General features: G+C 72.0%; 3 protein-coding genes across 4 annotated transcripts; 1 reads left to right on the top strand and 2 right to left on the bottom strand.

The window, feature by feature from the left end:
• Nucleotides 1-735: 735 nt before the first annotated feature.
• Nucleotides 736-8082, top strand: APBB1 (amyloid beta precursor protein binding family B member 1). Of its 2 annotated transcripts, XM_059466302.1 has the most exons (14): nucleotides 736-956; nucleotides 1442-2102; nucleotides 2484-2662; nucleotides 2960-3016; nucleotides 3093-3193; nucleotides 3553-3589; nucleotides 3864-4001; nucleotides 4518-4642; nucleotides 5327-5441; nucleotides 6109-6193; nucleotides 6651-6734; nucleotides 6851-6972; nucleotides 7409-7585; nucleotides 7690-8082. In XM_059466302.1, exons 2-14 carry the CDS (start codon nucleotides 1577-1579, stop codon nucleotides 7855-7857), a joined length of 1914 nt encoding a protein of 637 aa, XP_059322285.1. In that variant the 5' UTR covers nucleotides 736-956; nucleotides 1442-1576; the 3' UTR covers nucleotides 7858-8082. The 2 variants fall into 2 exon arrangements, with proteins under 2 accessions (XP_059322285.1, XP_059322286.1); XM_059466303.1 differs by lacking the exon at nucleotides 736-956 and having other exon boundaries at nucleotides 1403-2102; nucleotides 3120-3193.
• Nucleotides 8083-8458: 376 nt separating this feature from the next.
• Nucleotides 8459-14117, bottom strand: SMPD1 (sphingomyelin phosphodiesterase 1). The gene is made up of 6 exons (XM_059493991.1): nucleotides 13827-14117; nucleotides 12100-12872; nucleotides 10926-11097; nucleotides 10770-10846; nucleotides 10037-10182; nucleotides 8459-9398 (listed from the first exon to the last, which is right to left on the bottom strand). The coding sequence occupies exons 1-6, from the start codon at nucleotides 14115-14117 to the stop codon at nucleotides 8983-8985; spliced, it is 1875 nt and encodes a 624-aa protein (XP_059349974.1). The 3' UTR covers nucleotides 8459-8982.
• Nucleotides 14118-14673: 556 nt separating this feature from the next.
• Nucleotides 14674-18894, bottom strand: CCKBR (cholecystokinin B receptor). Its single transcript, XM_059466602.1, has 5 exons — nucleotides 18675-18894; nucleotides 17583-17834; nucleotides 16801-17056; nucleotides 16607-16734; nucleotides 14674-15585 (listed from the first exon to the last, which is right to left on the bottom strand). Exons 1-5 carry the CDS (start codon nucleotides 18829-18831, stop codon nucleotides 15068-15070), a joined length of 1311 nt encoding a protein of 436 aa, XP_059322585.1. The 5' UTR covers nucleotides 18832-18894; the 3' UTR covers nucleotides 14674-15067.
• Nucleotides 18895-19142: the final 248 nt, after the last annotated feature.

The raw sequence follows: 19142 nt of genomic DNA, 5'->3' as shown, positions 1-19142 counted from the left end.
TGCAGAATCCCTGAGGAGCTGGAAGGGGCTGGGGCTGGAGCAAAGGAGGCTCAGGGGCCCTTCCCAGGAAACAAGTGACAGGACAAGAGGAAACGGCCACAAGCCGTGCTTGGGGAGGTTCAGGTCGGACTCCAGGAGGAATTTCTCCATGGAAAGGGCTCCCCATGTTGGAAGGGGCTGCCCAGGGAGGTCTGGAGTGCCCATCCCATGTTCAGGGTACAGCTGGGGGTGGCACTCAGGGCTCTGGGCTGGGGACAAAGTGGGGAACAGTCACAGGTGGGACTCAGCCTTGGAGGTCTCGTCAAACGGAGTGGCTGCGGTCGTGTACGGGACCAGACCGGTCCCCACACCCCGTGTCACCGTCGCTGCTCCCGGCCGGACCCCCCGGTGCTGCCTCTCCGGGGCTGCTAAGAGCCGGGACCCTCCCGGTCCAGCCGGGGTTGGGGGCTCCGGGGGCACAGCAGCGCACGGAGTCCCGGTGCTGCCCCGGGCCCGTCCCGGTGCCGCTGCGGGGGCAGCGGGGCGGAAACCGGCGGTGCCGGTGCCTTGGGGGATCTGCTAGGGGTAACGGGGGGCACAGCTGGGCTCAACGCGCCCGTGGCACCGCAACAGCGGGGCGGGCACGGGCAGTGTCGGGGTCACCGGCCTGGTAGTATCACCGGGGGAAAGGTCCCCCGTTCCGCCCAGGTCCCGCTGCCCGCCGCCGGCAAGGCCTGGGGCGCCCGGTCCCGGCGGGTACTCGGGGGTCTCCGGTGGTGCGTGCCGGGCAGGGCCCGGGGAGATGCCGGTGGTCCCGGCCGGCGCCGGTACCGGTACCGGGGAGGTGCCGGCGGTCCCGGAGGGTGCCGGTACCGGTACCGGAGGCGGCGCTGTCCCCCCGCCGGCCGGAAGCGGAAGTGACGCGGCCCCGGGCCCCCCACCCTCCCCCGCGACCCCCGGCAGCGGAGCCGCCGCAGGTACCGGCAGCGGGCACAGAACGGGGGAGGGAGCACGGGCGGCCCCGCTCGCTGGGCACGGGTGGGGCCGGGGGCCGGGCCCCGCGCACACCCCCGGGGCCGGGCCGGGGCAGCGGAGGGGGCCGCGGGTGCGGGTCCCGGTGGGATCCCCCTGGCGGGGCCGCGGGGCGGATGCGGAGGGACCCCGGGCCGGGGCATGGCGGGGTCACCCCGGGGGCTGCGGGCGCGGAGGGGACGGCGGGGGGAGCCGGGGCCGGGCGGGATGCGGGGCCAAGGGGATGCCGGTGCCGGGCGTCCCGGGTTCCGGGATGCGGGGATGCGGATGCCGGTGCCCCGGGATGCGGAGATGCGGGGATGTGGATGCCGGTGCCGGGGAAGGCTGCCCGGGCCGGGAGGGGGCTGCGGGGGGATGCCGAGTCCTTGGGAGGAGCCGGGGCCGCGGAGCGTCCGTGCCGGGGTCCCGGTGCTACCCGCGCTCCCCACAGGCCCGATGGACGCGGAGGCGCCCCGGGGTCTGTAGGACCCCCTCCGCCCGCCGTCCCCAGCACCGGCAGCCGCGGCCGGGCCGGGCCGGGCCCCCGCCGCGCCGGGGGTCCCGCCGCCCCCCGCGTCCCCGCGCCATGTCGGGGGCCCTGAGCAAGCGCAGCGACCTGGCCAACGACAACCGGTGCCCGGGGCTGAGCCTGGGGCTGCCCGCGGGCCCCGACCCCCGCACCGGCCCCGGCGGCGCCCCGGCCGAGGAGCTGCCCGGCGCCGGCTGGGCCAAGGCCGGCCAGGACCAGAACCGCAACGAGCTCGAGCCGGGCCCGGGGCCGGGGCGCTCCCCCGGGCCGCACGGGGACTCCCCCGGAGCGCTGGAGCCGGGGCTCCGGGCCCGCAATGCCCGCAACGCCGCCCGCGACCCGCGGGCCCTGCTGATCGGCGCCTCGGAGGAGGAGGAGGAGGATGAGGAGGAGGACGAGGACGAGGAGGAGGAGGACGGGCCCGGGGCGTCCCCGCCGGCCCTGGGCACGGAGCGCGGCCTGCGGGAGCCGCCGGGGCGCAGCGCCAGCCGCCTCTTCGGGGGGCCCGGCCCCGGCAGCGACGAGGACTCGAGCTGGGCCACGCTGAGCCAGGGCAGCCCCGGCAGCTCCCCCGATGAGCCAGGTGGGCACCGCCGGAGCCCCCGTGACCTGTGGCTGCCCCGCGGAGCCCCACGGTGAGCTCTCGCTGCCCCACAGCTGCCCCATGGAGGCTGCCCACACTCTCTGGCTGCCCCGCAGAGCCCGATGGCTGCCCCTGCTCCTTCCTGCCGTGCCCCGTGCTCCTGTCAGCTCCACATCTCCCTGGGCCCTGGCTGTGTGTGCCGCTGCTGCCCTCGCAGCCCCCCGGGTGCCGACCTGGTCCCCCAGCCCTGGGCACTGTCCTGTGTCCCCAGCCCACACTGGTTCCATGCCCCCCTTTGTCCCCATGTCCCTGTGGAGCCCCCGTGTCCCTGGCACGGGGGGCTGTGGGGGCCGGGCTGAGCCCTCTGCCCCTGTCCCACAGAGTCGCTGTGGCCGTGCGGCGCGGGGGCACACGGGGACCTGCCCCCCGGCTGGCTGCGGGTGCAGGACACCTCGGGCACCTACTACTGGCACGTCCCCACCGGGACCACCCAGTGGGAGCCCCCCGGCGCGCCCCATGAGACCCCTTCCGACGGCAGCACCCCCACCGAGGGGCCCACCGTGAGTGGGGACCGAGGGCTGGCCTTGGGCTGGGGGTGGCTCTAGGGCAGCCCTTGTGGGGCCGTGGGGGTGGTTGTAGGGCAGCCCCTGTGGGGCCATGGGGGTGGCTGTAGGGCACAGGGCGGCCGGGGGATGATGGTGGGGCGGCTGTGGGGGGCTCAGGGCACCCCTGGTCGGGGCGTGGGTTTGCTCTTGGGGTTACCATGGAGCTCCCACACTGTGCTGTGGGGTGACTGGGGGGAACCGTGGGGCACTGGGGGGCTGCCCTACGCAGCACCCTGACCCAGACCCCTGCAGCTCTCCTGGACGAGCTTTGCCCCAGCTGAGACCTTCAATAATGGAGACTTGTGGAAGGTGAGAGGGGCTGGTGGATGGGAAAGGGTGGGGGGGTCAGTGCCCCCCCAACCCCACAGAGCCCCCTTGCCCCTAGGACCCCACGGCTGAGGAGGAAGAGGAGGAGGAGGAGGAGGAAGACGAGGAGCCAGGAGTGTCAGACCTGGAGATGCTGTCACCAGGATCGCCAGGAGAGGGGTGCGCTGGGGACACAGGGACGGGGGCACACGTGGGCAGGGCCGTGCCTGGGCCCTGTGGGGGTGTGGGACACTGGGTGACAGCGAGAGAGGGTGTGAAATGGGGGCTGTGGGGAAGGGACCCAGGTGTGGGGCAGCGAAATGGGGTCTCAGGATGAATTGGATTCATCCATTGGATGCCTGCCCAGGATCTCAGTGCAGGGGTTCGGGAGGGAAAGTCTGAGGTACTCAGGGCGCAGTGACCCAGGTGTGGGATGTGGGGATCCCAGAGGGGATGGGGCTCTCAGGGCAGGGTTTGGGGGTGCAGAGGCCCCAGGGTGTCCGGGCGCAGTCGGTGACGCCCCCACCCTTCCCTTGCAGCATGGCCCTGTGCGAGGAGGATGTGCTGGACTCCAAGGTAGGGCCCCTCTCCTGACCCTGCCGGCCCGCAGGGCCCCTTCCCCACTGCCTGCTGGGGGCTGGGACCCAACGCTGCCCCAGGGGTGCCCCAGGTGTCACCTGCAGGGGAGGGGCCTGGGCCACGCCCTGTGCGCCCCGCCCTGCCCCGGGGCGGTGCAGATGGGGCCGGGTTGCTGCTGCGGAGCTGAGGCCGCCCCGCACCGTGCCCCTGCCCCCGGCCCCTCAGCATCCCTGCCCCGCACACGCCCTGAGTGCCGTTCCCGCTGCCCCAGGGCCTCCCGGTGCGCTCCCTGGGCTGGGTGCAGCTGCGGGAGGAGGAGCTGGGGCCCGGCCGCAGCAGCAGCGCCGTCAGCGCCTGCATCCGGCAGCTCTCGGGGCCCCGCCAGGGCCCGCCCGGCGCCTGGGGGGAGGTGAGTGAGCCCAGAGCCCCTGTGTCCATCCCACACCCTGTGCTGCCCCCCTGGGGGAGCTGAGTGACCCCCAACCCCCTGTGTCCATCCCACACCCATCGCACTCCCTCTGTGCTGGTCCCCCGGCACCCGGGGGGAGGTGAGTGACCCCTGTGCCCCCTGCACCCATCCCGCACTTTCTCCACTGCACCCCCGGCAATGGGGGCAGCAGAAGCCCCACTGACCCCCTGTTGCCCCACACCCTGTGCTGCCCCCCTGGGGGAGGTGAGTGACCCCAGACCCTCCCTGTGCCCCCACACCCATCCCACACCCTGTGCTGCCCCCTGGCACCTGGGGGAGGTGAATACCCCCCTGACCCTCTGTGCCCTTTGTACCCATCCCACACCCTGTGCTGCCCCCCTGGGGGAGATGAACACCCCCCAGACCCCCTGCGCCCCCGTGTCTATCCCACTCCCTCTGTGCTGCCCCCCGTCCCCCGTGGGAGGTGCCCCCCTGACGGTGCCATGCCGTGCCCAGGCGCGGGCGCTGCTGGTGCTGGAGGAGCGCACGCTCAAGCTGGTGGACCCGCAGGACCGGGCGCTGCTGCACGCGCAGCCCGTGGGCGCCATCCGCGTCTGGGGCGTGGGGCGGCACGGCAGCAGGTGGGGCTGGGCACGGGGGGCACTGTGTGTGTGCAGTGCTGGGGAGGGCGCACGGGGCACAACTGTGTGTGTGTGTGTGTGTGTGTGTGTGCTGGGGGAGGGCACACCGTGTGTGTGTGTGTGTGTGTGTGCACCCGGGGAGGGCACACAGGGGGCTCTGGGGTCTGCGGGGTACCCAGGGCTGGGGATCCTGTGCACGTGGGGAGCAGGGATGGGGGATCTGGGTGTGTGGGACCCCCACGGGGCCTGGAGGTCCTACACAGTGTGGGGTGGGGGCTCTGGAATGCCGTCTATGGGGGCATCGGGGTGTGGAGGGGCCGTGGGGCTGGGCTGAGGTGTGGGGCTGTGAGGGTCACCTGTGCACTGGGCTGGGAGGTCCCACGTGCCAGTGTGGTCCCATGGGTTGGGCAGGGGGGGCCATGGGGTCCCAACACTGAGCCCCCCAGCAGAGAAGGGTGTGGGGCAGGATCAGATCTGCCCCTCGGGGCTGTGGGGTGGGTCCTGGGCCTGAGGGGGCCCCGTGCCCCCCAGCACCCCCTAAGCCTGCTCTGTCCTGCTGTGCTGCCGGGGACACAGGGAGAGGTATGGCTGCAACCCGCCCCCAGACCCGCAGTGCCCCCAGTCCCGGCTCGGACTGGGTGGGGAGGGCACCGGGGTGGTCCTGAGCGTGCCCCCCTCCCCCAGGGACTTTGCATACGTGGCCCGGGACCCCCTGACGCAGGTGCTGAAGTGCCACGTGTTCCGCTGCGAGGGGTCTGCCAGCGCCATCGCCGCCGGGCTGCACTGGGTCTGCGCTCAGGTGAGACCCCAGAGCCCCCCAGCACTGCCCTCACACTGCCCCATGGTCTGCACCGGGTCTGCGCTCAGGTGAGACCCCAGAGCCCCCCAGCACTGCCCTCACACTGCCCCCCATGGCCTGCACTGGCTCTGCGCTCAGGTGAGACCCCCCCTAAACCTCACCTGGGACCCCCACTCTGTCTGGGACTGGTTCTGTGTCCAGGTAAACCCCCCCAACCCTCTGCTGGGCTTCCCCTCAAACTGCCACCTTGGCCTGAGCTGCGTCTCTGCCTAGATGAGACCCCCACAAAGCCCCTGAGAACCCCCACCTGGCCTGCACCAGGTCTGGGCCCAGGTGAGACACCCTCAGGAGCCCCCCAGGCCCAGGTAACCCACCCCAGATTCCCCTTCCTTGGTCTGCACCACATCTGTGCCCAGGTGAGACCCCCAGAACCCCGCCAGGACTTGCCCTAGCCTGCACATCTGCACTCAGGTGAGACCTCAGGCCCCTCCAGCCGGCCCCCAGGGGTGACCCCTGCCCACCCCAGTGTCCCCACAGACCTGCCACAGGGCACCGGGGCCAGGGGTGCCCAGGGTGTGACAGCCAGCAGGGCTGGGGGTGCCCGTGTGTGACATCTGGGTCACCGTGCGGGTCCCCGGGGTCACTGTGGTGTCACATCTGTCCCCAGCTGACGGCGGAGCGGCGAAGTGCCCGGGCAGCAGGCAACGGCCTGGGGACAGAGCCCCCCCGGCTGGGGGAGCCTCCCCTGCAGGGTACGGGTTTGGGGGCACTGGGAGAGAGCTGGGGGCTCTGGGGGGGCACTGGGAGAGAGCTGGGGGTAACCGGCAAGGGGGAATCCTGCAAGGGGACAGGGCGAGTGCAGGGAGGGGCCTCGTGGGTCTGGAGGGTGCATTCCCTGGGGGAGGGCAGTGGGAGGGAGGGCGGCTTTTAGGGAGGGTTGGGGGGTGTCTGGCAATGTCCCCCCCACAGCAGGGCTCCCAGCCCCCAGGAGCAGGGCAGTGCATTGGGGGTGTGGGAGTTCTGGGGGTGCTCTGGGGGTCTTGGGGCTCTGGGGAGGTGTGCCACGGCCCCCCACACTGCAGTGCCCAGCGTCCGAGAGCTCTTGGGGGGTGCTGGGCGAGCCCTGAGCCTTGGGGGGGTTCTGCGGGGATGCTGGGGCTCTGGAGTGTTTTGGGGGCTCTGGGGGTGTCTGACAGTGCCTCCCCACAGTGGAGTTCCCGGCCCCCAAGAGTGAGGTGGTGCAGCGCTTCCCCGTGTGTTACCTGGGCTGTGTCCCCGTGGCCAAGCCAGTGGGTGAGTGGGGGACTCAAGGGGAAGGGGGGAGTCTCGGGGGGCTCCTCTGGCCCACACCCAGCAGCTGTGGGACGAGGGCACGCCCAGGGCTGCCCTGAGCCTCCGTGTGCCCCCAGGCATGGATGTGATCAACGCGGCGCTGGAGGCGGCGCTGGCCCCTGCCTCGGGGGAGCCCCCTGTGCCCACCCCCGTGGTGGTCAGCGTGGCCCCTGCCACCCTCACCATTGCTCACCGCCAGGTGTGTGCCCCCTCCACCCCTGCCCTGGCACCCCCACCTCACCATCACCATCCCCAGGGGCATCCATCCCCACCTTGGACCACCACCCTGGCCTAGGGGGGCTGTGGTGACCCCGCTCGCTCTGGGGAGATGTGTTGACCCCCACCCTCACTGGTGACCCTGTTCGGGGGTCTGAGTGACCCTGTCATGTGTCAGAGGGGCTGCAGAGACCCGTCCTTGTACCAGGGATGGGTTGGGTACCACCATGGCTCCTCCCACCGTGTCCCCATCCCACCCCATCCCGCGGGGCCTCGGGGATCCCCTCCCAGCCCCGTGGTACCGCGGTGACCCTGTCCCCACCCTCCCCGGGTGACACCCCGTGTGCCCTGCTGGCCCTGTCCCCGTGCCGGGGGCGTCCCCAGGCCCGCTCCCCACCGCGGTGTCCCCGTGTCCCCAGACAGAGGCGGTGCTGTGCGAGTGCCGCGTGCGCTTCCTGTCCTTCATGGGCGTGGGGCGCGACGTCCGCGCCTTCGCCTTCATCATGGCCAGCGCCCCCGGCACCTTCCGCTGCCACATGGTGTGGTGCGAGCCCAACGCCGCGGGGCTCAGCGAGGCGCTGCAGGCCGCCTGCGTGGTGAGTGCCGCCCCTGCGTCCCCCCGGGCCGCCCCCGGCCCCGCTGAGCCCCCCGGGCCGCCCCCGGCCCCGGCTGACCGCGCTCCCTCGCTCCCTGCCCGCAGCTCCGCTACCAGAAGTGCCTGGATGCGCGGCCCCAGGCCTCCAGCTCCTGCCTGCCCGCGCCCCCGGCCGACTCGGTGGCGCGGCGGGTGGGCTCCTCCGTGCGCCGGGGGGTGCAGACCCTCCTGGGGACCCTCAAACCGCGGCGGGGAGGGGCGCAGACCCCCTGAGCGGGGCGAAGGCAGGGGGGGCATTGGCTGGCGAGGCAGCGTCGGGGGCAGGAGCACGGACCTGACGCTCCGGGGCACGGAGTTACCCCGGGTGTCGGGTCGGGGGTCCTGCCCCCACCACTGCCCCCACGGTGGGTCACGCCCCCCCCAGGGTCCCCAATGCATGTGGCGTAACGAGGGTCTGTGTTGTACTAAATCATTAATTAATAAACCCATTCCACCAGCCCGGCTCGGCTCTGCACCTGGCCTCACACAGGGAAGAGCAGGGTGTTGTGTCTGGTTTGGGTCTTCTTGGGATGTCACAGGTGCAGAGGGGCACTGGGGTCCATCCACACCCTGTTAGGGGGGCAGTGGGAGCACAGGGATCACGGGCTGGTCCCAGTTGTGATCCCAGTGGGTCAGAATTAGCACAAGGAGGCGGGGTGGTGGCGCCCCAGCATCCCTGATTTGGGTCTCCCTAAGTGGTGGCTGAGATCTGCAATGAGGAGGATGAAGGACAGCGAGATCCATCACACCTGTACTGGGGGGTGATGGGAGCATGAGGACTACATGCTGATCCTAATCCCAGTTCTGGCCCTGGTGGAGAGGATTAGGAGGGGTGTGGTGTCCATTGTGCCTTTATTGTGTAACTGGTGGGACATGGGGACCACGTGCCAATCCCAGTGACCTCGTACCGATCCCACTCCTGCTGTGACCTGTGCTGGATACAGCCCTGCTCCCTGTGTGACCGTGTCCCTGCCCTGCCTCCAGTGAGACCACTGCTGACCCTGCTGCCAGTGTCACCACGCACCGTGTCCCGGGGTGTCACCACATCTCAAGAGCTCCTGGTGTAACCATGTGCTGGGAGCTCCCAGTGTGACCATGTCCCAAGGGCTCTTGGAGTGACCACATACCAGGAGCTCCCGGTGTCACCACATCCCAGGGGCTCCCGGTGTCACCACATCCCAGGGGCTCCCGGTGTCCCCATCTCCCAGGAGCTCCTAGGGTCACCGCATCCCGAGAGCTCCTAGGGTCACCATGTCCCAGGGGCTCCCGGTGTCCCCGTGTCCCAGGGTTTCCCAGTGTCACCACGTCCCAGAGGCTCTGGGTGTCCCCGTGTCCCAGCCCTGCACCTGCGGCCGAGGCTCAGCAGAGGCGCCGCTGCAGCCAGAGCTGCTGGATGTGCGGGAAGGGCAGCGCGGGGCGCAGGGGCCGGCAGAGCGCGGGGTCGGCGGCGCGGCCGGAGCGCAGGGCGCAGAGCAGGGCGGCCTTGCAGGGCGCGCCGCAGGGCTCGCGGGGCGGGTGCCCCTTGTGCAGGTGGAACCAGAAGAGCTGGAAGAGCGGCTCGTCGTCCTGCATGCGCCGCACCAGCCGGTCCCAGTCGGCCGGGAAGGCGGCGGGCAGCCCGTAGGCCTCGCGGGCGCCGTAGAGCCGCCGCCAGCGCGGGGCCGTGCCCGGGGGCGCCGCGTTGGCCTCCGTCAGGTTGAGGATGAAGGTCTCATGGTCCAGCACCGCGTGGGAGCTCCCGGGGTAGGAGGCGGCCACCTCGTACACGCGGTACCCTGCAGGGAGAGGGACGGTCAGCGCCGGGGAGCGGGGGACACACGGCAGGGGACACACAGTGGGGGACACACGGCGGGGGACACACAGTAGGGGACACACAGTGGGGGACACACAGTGGGGGACACATGGCGGGGGACACACGGCAGGGGACACACGGCAGGGGACACACAGTGGGGGACACACAGTGGGGGACACATGGCAGGGGACACACAGTGGGGGACACACAGTGGGAGACACACAGTGGGGGACACATGGCAGGGGACACATGGCAGGGGACACACAGTGGGGGACACACAGTGGGGGACACATGGCAGGGGACACATGGCAGGGGACACACAGTGGGGGACACACAGTGGGGGACACACGGCAGGGGACACATGGCGGGGAACACACAGTGGGGGACACATGGCGGGGGACACACAGTGGGAGACACATGGCGGGGGACACATGGCGGGGGACACACAGTGGGGGACACACAGTGGGGGACACACAGTGGGGGACACATGGCAGGGGACACACAGTGGGGGACACACAGTGGGAGACACATGGCGGGGGACACATGGCGGGGGACACACAGTGGGGGACACACAGTGGGAGACACACAGTGGGAGACACATGGCGGGGGCTCGGGGCGCACCGGGGTTGAGGTTGATGTAGGTGGTGACACTCGGTGCGACGAAGGCGATGGACACAGGACGTGACAGCGTCTCCTCATCATAGAACAGCTCAAACTCATCCAGGTGCGTGTGCCCAAAGAACTGAGCCGCGATGGTGCCCTCAAACCTGCCAGGGTGGGTGAGCAGGGGGCATCCCCAGACCCCCACCCTGGAACCCCAACCCTGGCCATCGGCATGTGGGCTGGGGGTCCCGGATACACGGGCTGGGGGTCCCGGATACACAGGCTGGGGGTCCAGGATACACGGGGTGGGGGTCCAGGATACATGGGGTGGGGGTCCAGGATATAGAGGCTGAGGGTCCAGGATACATGGGGTGGGGGTCCAGGATACAGAGGCTGGGGGTCCAAGACACAGGGCTGGGGGTCCAGGATACACGGGGTGAGGGTCCAGGACACAGGGGCTGGGGGTCTGGCACATGGACCGGGCAGTCTGGTGCATGGGATGGAACACGGAGAGAGAGCCCGGGGTGTGGGGTGGTGCAGAGGTTCAGCATGTGGGGCAGGGGCCTGTTGTGTAGGGCAGGGGGACCACTGCGTGTGGGGTGGGAGGTCTGGTGTGGGGGTCAAGGGCACATGGGCAGGGGTCCAGCACACGGGGATGGAGGCCAGGGCATGGAATGGGGGTCTAGTGTGTGGGGCACATGTCAGGGGTCTGGCACAGGGTCAGGGGTCTGGGCAGGGGTCAGGCACCGACCTGCTGATGATGCGGTAGTAGTTCCAGCTCCAGCTGCGCAGACAGTGGGCTGGCGGGATGTGCCCGATGATGTGCACCTGTGGGCAGGGAGCCAGGGCTGGGGGTTTGCCCAGGGCCCACCAAGACCCCCCATGTCCCCCCAGAACCCCCCCACACCTTCTCCCCATCACGCTCAGCATCTGCCAGGACCCCCATGAGCCACTGGAGCTGCCCTGCGGGGTCAGTGGCGTTGATGAGAAGCCAGAAGTTGGCCTGGGAGCAGAAGTTCATGTTGAGGGAGACGACGCGCAGCCCAGGCCAGACCTGTGCCGTGTAGAACCCGCCAGCCCTGCGTGGAAAAGGGGGGTCAGTGCTGAGTCCCCTGAGCCACAGACCCTGCACCCATCCCACGGACCCCCAGCTCTGCCACCTGCACTGCCCACCCCCCTACAGCCCCCAGCCTGGAGCCCCCGTTACCCCACAGCCCTCTCTGTACCCCAGCCAGCCGTGACCCCCTCCATGCACCTCTCCCCCCATAAAGCTGAGACATCTGCACGCAGGCCCAGCTGTCCTGGTACCCCCACTGCCCCCCAGCATGCACACCACGCCGTGTCCTGCTAGTCCTGAGCCCCCAGGTGCCCAGAGTCCCCTGCTCTGAGCCCCCAGCCTGTGCTACTGCAGCTCCCACAATGCCTGACAGCCCGGAGCCCCCAGTCTGGAGCCTCCCTGCGCCGTGTCCCCTGATCCTGGTACCCAAATGCCACAGCCCCAGGCCCCCGGTAGCCCAGAACCCCCTCCCGTGCCCTCCCACCCCCCAAGGCACAAACCCCCCATCCCCGGGCAGAGGGATCCCCATGCCCATCCCTGGGCAGAGGGATCCCCCATCCCCATCCCTGGGCAGAGGGATCCCCATCCCCATCTCCATCCCCATCCCCGGGCAGAGGGATCCCCATGCCCATCCCTGGGCAGAGGGATCCCCCATCCCCATCCCTGGGCAGAGGGATCCCCATCCCCATCCCCATCCCCGGGCAGAGGGATCCCCATGCCCATCCCCGTGCAGAGGGATCCCCCATCCCCATCCCCGGGCAGAGGGATCCCCATGCCCATCCCCATCCCCATCCCCATCCCTGGGCAGAGGGATCCCCCATCCCCGGGCAGAGGGATCCCCCATCCCCATCCCCATCCCTGGGCAGAGGGATCCCCCATGCCCATCCCTGGGCAGAGGGATCCCCCATCCCCATCCCCATCCCCGGGCAGAGGGATCCCCATGCCCATCCCTGGGCAGAGGGATCCCCCATCTCCATCCCCATCCCCGGGCAGAGGGATCCCCCATGCCCATTCCCGTGCCCACCGCAGGGTGCGCAGGGCGGCGGGGGGCAGCCAGGGCTGCCAGGCCTCGGCCATGGCATTGTAGAGCCAGGCAGCGGAGCGGTTGCCGCGCACGTAGGGCGGCGGGAAGGCGTTCACCGGCGTGGCCTCGTGGTTGCCCACGGCGGGGAAGACGCGCAGCGGGCCGAGGCGGGCGCGCAGCAGCGCCGTCACCGTGCGCAGCGCCCGCAGCTGGTCCCCGCGGCTCTGCTGCCACACGTCGTGCGCCGGGATGTCCCCGGTCCAGTAGGCCGCCGCGAAGCCGCCGGTGCCGGTGCCGTTGGGCAGCTGGGCCAGCAGCGCGTCGATGGTGTGCAGGGGAAGGTCGCACTTGCCGTAGGTGCCCCAGAAGCCCGCGGCCCCCGGGCCCTGGGCGGGCGCCCCGCGGCAGCACAGCGGGTCGGGGCAGGCGGCGGCGCTGCCCGGCACGTACTGCCGGTCCCAGTGCAGGTCCGTGAGGAACAGGATGCGGGCCGTGGGCGCTCCGGGCGGCGGCGGCACAGGGGGCCGCACCGGCGGCTTGGGCGCGGCGGGCAGCGACAGGTTCCAGTCGCCCAGGATGTCCCAGTGGCCGCAGCGGGGGCCCAGCAGGAGCCCGCAGGCCTCGGGCGGGCGCAGCACGGAGCGGGCCCAGGCGGCCACCACGTCGCCCTGGAAGAGCTGCACGGCCTGGCGGCACACGGGCGGCCGCGCCAGCCGCAGCTCCTGGCACAGCCGCGACGCCACGCGCCCCACACGGGCCACGTTGGGCTCCAGCTGCGGGGAAAGGACACCGGGATGGACACGGCACCCCCGGGATGGGCACGGCACTGCCGGGATGGGCACAGTTCCCATGGGATGGACATGGCACTGCCGGGATGGGCACAGTTCCCATGGGATGGACACGGCACTGCCGGGATGGGCACGGTTCCCATGGGATGGACACGGCACTGCCGGGATGGGCACGGCACCCCCGGGAGTGGCACGGCACCACCAGGAGGGGCACGGCAAATCCAGGATGGGCAGGCACCGCCGGGAGGGGCATGGCACCACCGGGAGGGGCATGGCACCCCAGCTGCCATCACCGTGCAGTCCCCAGCAGCTCCGCGGGATGACCCCTGGTTCTGTCACTGTCCCACAGCCCCCGGCCACCCCGGTCCACCCAGCTGGATATCCCGAGGCCAGAAGGGACCCACAGGGTCCCCCAGCCCCTCTGGTCCCCAGCCCGGTGCCCTGCTGCCTCCGTTCCCGTCCCCGCCCCAGCCTGTTCCTGTCCCGGTTCAGGTTCCTATCCCGGTTGCTGTTCCTGTTCCTGTCCCGGTTCCTGTTCTGCCCCGGTTCCTGTTCCTGCCCCAGCCCGTCCCCGTTCCCCCGAGCGGAGCCGCCGGCATGACCCCGCCCGTCCCCGCTGCTCTTCCAGCCGTCCCAGCCCGTCACTCGCCCGTCCCCGCCCGTCCCTGTCCCCATTCCCAGCCGGTCCCGTGTCTGTCACAAGCCCCGACCTGTCCTGGCCTGTCCCGGCCCCGGCCCGTCACGAGGGACTGGCCCGGCCTGTCCCTGTCCCGTCCCGCCCTGTCCCCGCTGTCCTGTCCCCTCTGCCCCCGTTCCTGTCGCCCCCGCTCTTCCCGTCCCGGTGTCCCGGTGCCCACCTATCCCCGTGCCTAGCCCGGTGTCCCCCCGGTGTTCCCCGCTGCCCCCGTGTCCCGGCACTCCCCGACGCCCCGTGCCCACCTGCAGCGCCAGGTCCAGCGCCCCGAAGAGCACCCGGCAGGCCGGGCACGACACGTTCCGCCAGCCCCAGCGCGGCGCCGCCGCCGCCAGCTGCTCCCCGGGGCCGGGCGGCGACCCCGCCGACACCGGCAGCGCCAGCAGGGCCAGTGCCAGGGCCAGTGCCAGGGCCAGGGCCAGCGGTGGCAGCGCTGGGCGCGGTGTCAGCTGTGGCCGCGGGGGCCCCGGTGGGCACGGCGGGCGCGGGGTCAGCCTTGGCCGCGGGGCCAGCGGGGCCCGAGCCCCGGCCGCCATGGCCGAGGGAGGGGCGGGGCCGGCTAGGGGGCGGGGCCGAGCTACGCCATTTATGGATGAGGGGGCGTGGCAAGGACGCATGGGTCGGGGCAGGGCCCGCCCCCGGCGCCACGGCCGAAAACGACGGGGGCGTGGCCTCCAGGGGGCGCGGCCACTCGGGGCGGGAACCGTATGCAAATGAGGAAGCCGGGCTACGCAAGGCGCGCGGGGCACGGTGGGAGATGGAGTCCTGGGGCTGGTGGCGCTTCCCGGGGTCCCCTCCCCTGTGTACGGTCACCCCCCCCCGCCCCGGGGCGACGCTGGGTGCACCGGGCCCGGTCGTCCCATCCCCAGCTGCCGCCGGGCTCAGCAGTTCCCGCAGCGGAGGGTCCCAGCCCGCAGCCCCCGAGCCTCGCGTGGCGCCGAGCCCCCCCTCCCGCCCGGTTCTGCCCCGCGGAGGCTCCGTGCCGGCGGGCAGGAGCGCTGGGAGCAGCGGCGCAGCTGGGCTCGGGGTCAGTTTATTGCGGCCGTAGCCGGGGAGCAGCGCGGGGAGACCCCGGGCTGGGCTGGGCTGGGTGCCCTCCCTGAGCCTCCCCCTGCCCGGCCCCGGGGCTCCTCCCGCCGCCCTTCGCTCCCACCCCGCCGGGGCTCGGGGCCGCTGGGATGGAGCCGGGGGTGCCGGGCAAGCGTTTCCCGGGAGGGCGGGCGGGCGGCTGGGGGTGCACCGGGGGGCACGGGGTGTCGGCAGGGCAGCGTTCATGCTCGGGGGGTCCTGCTGGGGGTGTCCAGCTGGGGGGAACAGGCACTGGTGTTGGGGGCCTAAGGGGGCTAGCTCGGGGGTCCCAGGCTGCTGAGGATGCGTAGCTGAGCTTGGCGAGAGAGGAGTTGGCCGTGGGGCTCGTTGGGGTCCCGCTCACAGGGGCCCAGGCACCGGCGTTGGGGGGCTCGGGGGTTCCAGCTCGGGGGGCGGCTCAGGGCGGCCCCAGGCTGCTGACGGTGGTGTAGCTGAACTTGGAGAGCGAGGCGCTGGCCATGGGCGGCTCGTCCTCGGGCGGGCGGCGGGGGCAGGCGCGGCGGCAGCCCCAGCCCGCGCAGGTGGCCCCGAAGGCCTTTCGGAAGCGGCGGTTCATGAAGCAGTAGATGAGCGGGTTGGCGCAGGCCGAGGTGTAGGAGAGCAGGTGGATGAAGGCGATGGGCGTGCCCGAGAGCGCCCGCTGCGCCGCCCGCGGGGAGAAGGCGCGCCAGGTGTTGGCGGCGAAGATGGGCAGCCAGCAGAGGAAGAACATGGCCACGATGACCACCAGCATGCGGATCACCCGCCGCTTGGCCGCCAGCTGCGCCCCCGAGCTGTTGATGCGGGCCCGGTCCTGCTGCGCGGCCGCTCCCAGCGCCCGCAGCTCCAGCGCCGCGCCCGGCCGGGACAGCTGCAGGTAGCAGCCGTCACCCTCGTCGCAGCTGGGCGCAGGGTCCGCCCCGGAGCCGCGCTGGGCTGCGGAGCGAGGAGGCTTGGTCATGGCCACGGCACTGCAGGGACACGCTGCAGCCCGACACCGCGGGGGCGTCCTCCGGGAGCAGGGGACATGGAAATGGCCGTGGGGACACGCTGCACCCCAGCACCGTGGGAGGGTCCTCCAAGGGCACGGGATGGGTGCAGGGGACACGGAAATGGCACCATGGGGACACGCTGCACCCCGACACTGCCGGGAGCGTCCTCCAGGGGCAGGGGACATGGAAATGGCCATGGCACGATGGGGACACGGAAATGGCCGAGGCACTGCAGGGACACGCTGCACCCCGACACCGCGGGGAGCATCCTCCAGGAGCAGGGGACATGGAAATGGTCATGGCACGATGGGGACACGCTGCACCCCGACACCGCGGGGAGCATCCTCCAGGAGCAGGGCACACGGAAATGGCCATGGCACGATGGGGACACGCTGCACCCCAGCACCGCGGGAGTGACCTCCAGGAGCAGGGGACATGGAAATGGCCATGGGGACACGCTGCACCCCAACACTGCCGGGAGCGTCCTCCAGGAGGATGGGATGGGGTGGAGGGCACATGGAAATGGCCATGGCACTGCAGGGACACAGAAATGGCCATGGCACTGCAGGGACACAGAAATGGCCGTGGCACCATGGGGACACGCTGCACCCCAGCACCGTGGGAGCGTCCTCCGGGAGCAGGGGATGGGTGCAGGGCGCACGGAAATGGTCATAGGGACACGCTGCACCCCAACACTGCCCGGAGCGTCCTCCAGGAGGATGGGATGGGTGCAGGGGACATGGAAATGGCCATGGCGCCACGGGGACACGGAAATGGCCACGGGGACACGCTGCACCCCCAGACCACCAGGAGGTCCCCGGGAACGGGGATGTCCCAGAGGAGCACACCGCTGTGGGAGCAGGGCTGAGGGCTCAGCCCTGCCTCTGCTGCTGGCGTGGGCACTCTGCCCACACAGGAGCCACGCCAAATGTCACCCGCAGTGTCACCCCCGCCCCACCCCTCACCTGCCACGTCCCTCTTGACGTCCAGCTCGAAGCGGATGCCCCGGTAGAGCTCGCGGGAGATGAGCCCGTACGCCACCGTCATCACCACGCCCGGGATGAAGAAGAGCACGAGGAGCAGCAGCACGTACCTGGGACGGGCGGCCCCGGTCAGCGGGCGTCCCCCCGGGCCCGTCCCCCCCGGTGCCCGGACTCACCAGAGCTGCCGGACGCGCTCGCTGGGCCAGTGGTGCGTGCACTGCGCGGGCGGCGGGCGCGGCGCGGCGGGCCGGGTGCTGCTGTACACGGCGTAGGGCAGCATCAGCAGCGCCGCCAGCGCCCAGGTGCCCGCGATGACGCGGCACGCGTGGGACCGCGTCTGCCAGGCGCGGGACTGCAGCGGGTTGCAGATGGCACTGTAGCGCTCGATGGCGATGGCCACCAGGCTGAAGGTGGACACGGCCACCGAGACCCCTGCGGGCAGCGGGGCGTGTCGGCGGGCGCGGCGTGACCCTGCAGGCCCCCAGCTCCCCTGAGCCCCCTGAGCTGGGCTCCGTGAGCCCAGGGCTGGGCATGACCCCCAGGGATCCACGGAGAGGGACGAGCCCCCTCCCTGCGCCCCCGGTACCGGCAAGGCGGGGATGAGGCCCCCCTGTGTGCCCCACCCCGCCCAGGAGAGGGGACAAACCCCGCGTGCTCCATCCAGGAGAGGGGACGCGTCTCCGTGTGCCCCACCCATGACAGGGGACAAGCCCCGGTGTGTCCCACCCATGAGAGGGGACAAACCCTGCATGTCCCACCCATGGGAGGTGACGAGCCCCACTGTGTCCCACCCAGCAGAGGGGACAAGCCTCCGTGTGCCCCACCCATGGGAGGGGACAAACCCCCGTGTCCCACCCGGAAGAGGGGACAAGCCCCGTATGCCCAACCAACAGGGGGGAACAAGCCCCCACTGTGCCCCGCCCATGAAAGGGGACAAGCCCCCCGTCTCCCACCCTACCCATGAGGTAGGCCACGAGCTTGCAGACGACGTCGCCGAAGATGAAGGCGCCCATGAGGCCGGGCAGCAGGGTGAAGGGCATGCAGCACAGCGCCAGCAGCAGGTCGCTCAGGGCCAGGGACAGCAGGAAGCAGTTGGTGACCGTGCGCAGCCGCCGGTTCAGCGCCAGCACGGCCACCACCAGCGCGTTGCCCCCGACGCTCAGCACGAAGATCAGCACGTAGAGCACCACGCGCACCGCCACGTCCAGATCTGCGGGCACGGCGCTGCGCTGGCACCCGGGGCACCGCGAGGGCACCCAGGTGGCACCTAGAGGCACTGTGAAAGCACTCCCGAGGCCACCACCGAGACACCCCCATGGCACCCCGAGGGCAGCCCAGACACGCTGCGAGGGCACCCCAAAGGGGCCCCAGTACAGGCCCGGGCACCGGGACACCGGGGCTCCGGCGTGGGCTCGGCGCACACCCATCAGATGAGAGCATCGTTTCCCCGCGTGTGGCGGCCGCCGGGATTCGGGGTGAGCCCCCCGCCCCTCGCCTCAGTTCCCCGAGGGTGAGGGACCCCCATGCAGGTGGGTGCCCCATCCTGCCCACCCTCCGCCTCGGTGCCGGGCGCGGGGACCGGGCACGTCCTGCCCGGAGCGCGGAGTGGCACCGAGCAGGGGTGGGCTCGGTGGTCCCAGCCCAGGGTCCGCTGGAGTCCTGGCCCGGCAGCGGGGCAGGGGCGCGGGGCGGGCGCTGCCGTGTCCGTGGCGTCCCTGTCCGAGTCCCCTCCGCCCTCCCGCTGCCGCCGGCACAGCCCAGCGCGCTCCCCCGGCAGCGCCGGGATCCGCATCGGAACCGCGGGCAGCGCCGGGGCCGCCGAGCCCGCGGGGGTCGGGACGATGGTGCCGGCTGAGGAGGGGCACGGCGGGCACGGGGCGGCTCCGTTCGGGCAGCGGGGGAACCGGAGCACAGGGCGGTGAGCACCGGGGCAGCACGGCGGGACGGAGCGGGATGGTACCGGCGGGCGGGGGGCGCAGGGCCGGGCACGAACGGGGGTGGGGGTCCCTTCCCGGGTCCATCCCGCTCCTTCCCCCCGCCCCGCTCTCACCTCTGGGCGCCGGGGGCCCGCGGAGGCCCCTGCGGAGGAGGTCGCAGACCGAGCCGTTGGTCCCGTTGCCGGTGCCGGTGCCGGGTCCGTTCCCGGTGCCGTTCCCGGAGCGGCAGAGCATCTCCTGTAGCGACTCGTTGAGGGGCCGGGGGTCCATGGCGGGGCTCCCCCCGCCTGCCCCGGCCCCTCCTCCGGCAGGAGGCACCGGGAAGGAGCGGGCACCGGGAGGCTCCGGCGGGGACGAGGCTCCGATCCGCTCCGAGCCGCCGCTGGATAAGCGGGGGCGGCGCCCGGCGCGGGGCGGGCCGGGGGCGGGGGGCGGCGGCGGCGGCGGGGGGAGCCCGGGGGGTGCCGGGGGGCGCGGGGGAGGCGGGATCGGGGCGAGCCCGGGGCGGGGGGGACGGGCGGGGCCGTGGAGAGCGCCGGGAGCGGGGCTCGGGGGGTACCGGGCTGTAGCCCAGTCCCGGG

Source organism: Ammospiza nelsoni, chromosome 2 (assembly GCF_027579445.1).
Source record: "Ammospiza nelsoni isolate bAmmNel1 chromosome 2, bAmmNel1.pri, whole genome shotgun sequence".
NCBI classification, from domain to species: domain Eukaryota; kingdom Metazoa; phylum Chordata; class Aves; order Passeriformes; family Passerellidae; genus Ammospiza; species Ammospiza nelsoni.
The sequence above is the reverse complement of the archived record's forward strand: the minus strand, read 5'-3'. Positions and strand labels throughout refer to the sequence as shown.

Coding starts and splice junctions, on each gene's coding strand:
- APBB1 (XM_059466302.1), top strand. CDS start 1,577: ATGTCGGGGGCCCTGAGCAAGCGCAGCGACCTGGCCAACGACAACCGG. Junction 3,017..3,092: donor ATAATGGAGACTTGTGGAAG/GTGAGAGGGGCT, acceptor CCTTGCCCCTAG/GACCCCACGGCTGAGGAGGA. Junction 6,194..6,650: donor GGGGGAGCCTCCCCTGCAGG/GTACGGGTTTGG, acceptor GCCTCCCCACAG/TGGAGTTCCCGGCCCCCAAG.
- SMPD1 (XM_059493991.1), bottom strand. CDS start 14,117: ATGGCGGCCGGGGCTCGGGCCCCGCTGGCCCCGCGGCCAAGGCTGACC. Junction 12,873..13,826: donor CGCTGGACCTGGCGCTGCAG/GTGGGCACGGGG, acceptor CTTTCCCCGCAG/CTGGAGCCCAACGTGGCCCG. Junction 11,098..12,099: donor GCCGCCCTGCGCACCCTGCG/GTGGGCACGGGA, acceptor TTTTCCACGCAG/GGCTGGCGGGTTCTACACGG.
- CCKBR (XM_059466602.1), bottom strand. CDS start 18,831: ATGGACCCCCGGCCCCTCAACGAGTCGCTACAGGAGATGCTCTGCCGC. Junction 17,835..18,674: donor CGGGCCCCCGGCGCCCAGAG/GTGAGAGCGGGG, acceptor CCGTGCCCGCAG/ATCTGGACGTGGCGGTGCGC. Junction 16,735..16,800: donor GAGCGCGTCCGGCAGCTCTG/GTGAGTCCGGGC, acceptor CGCCCGTCCCAG/GTACGTGCTGCTGCTCCTCG.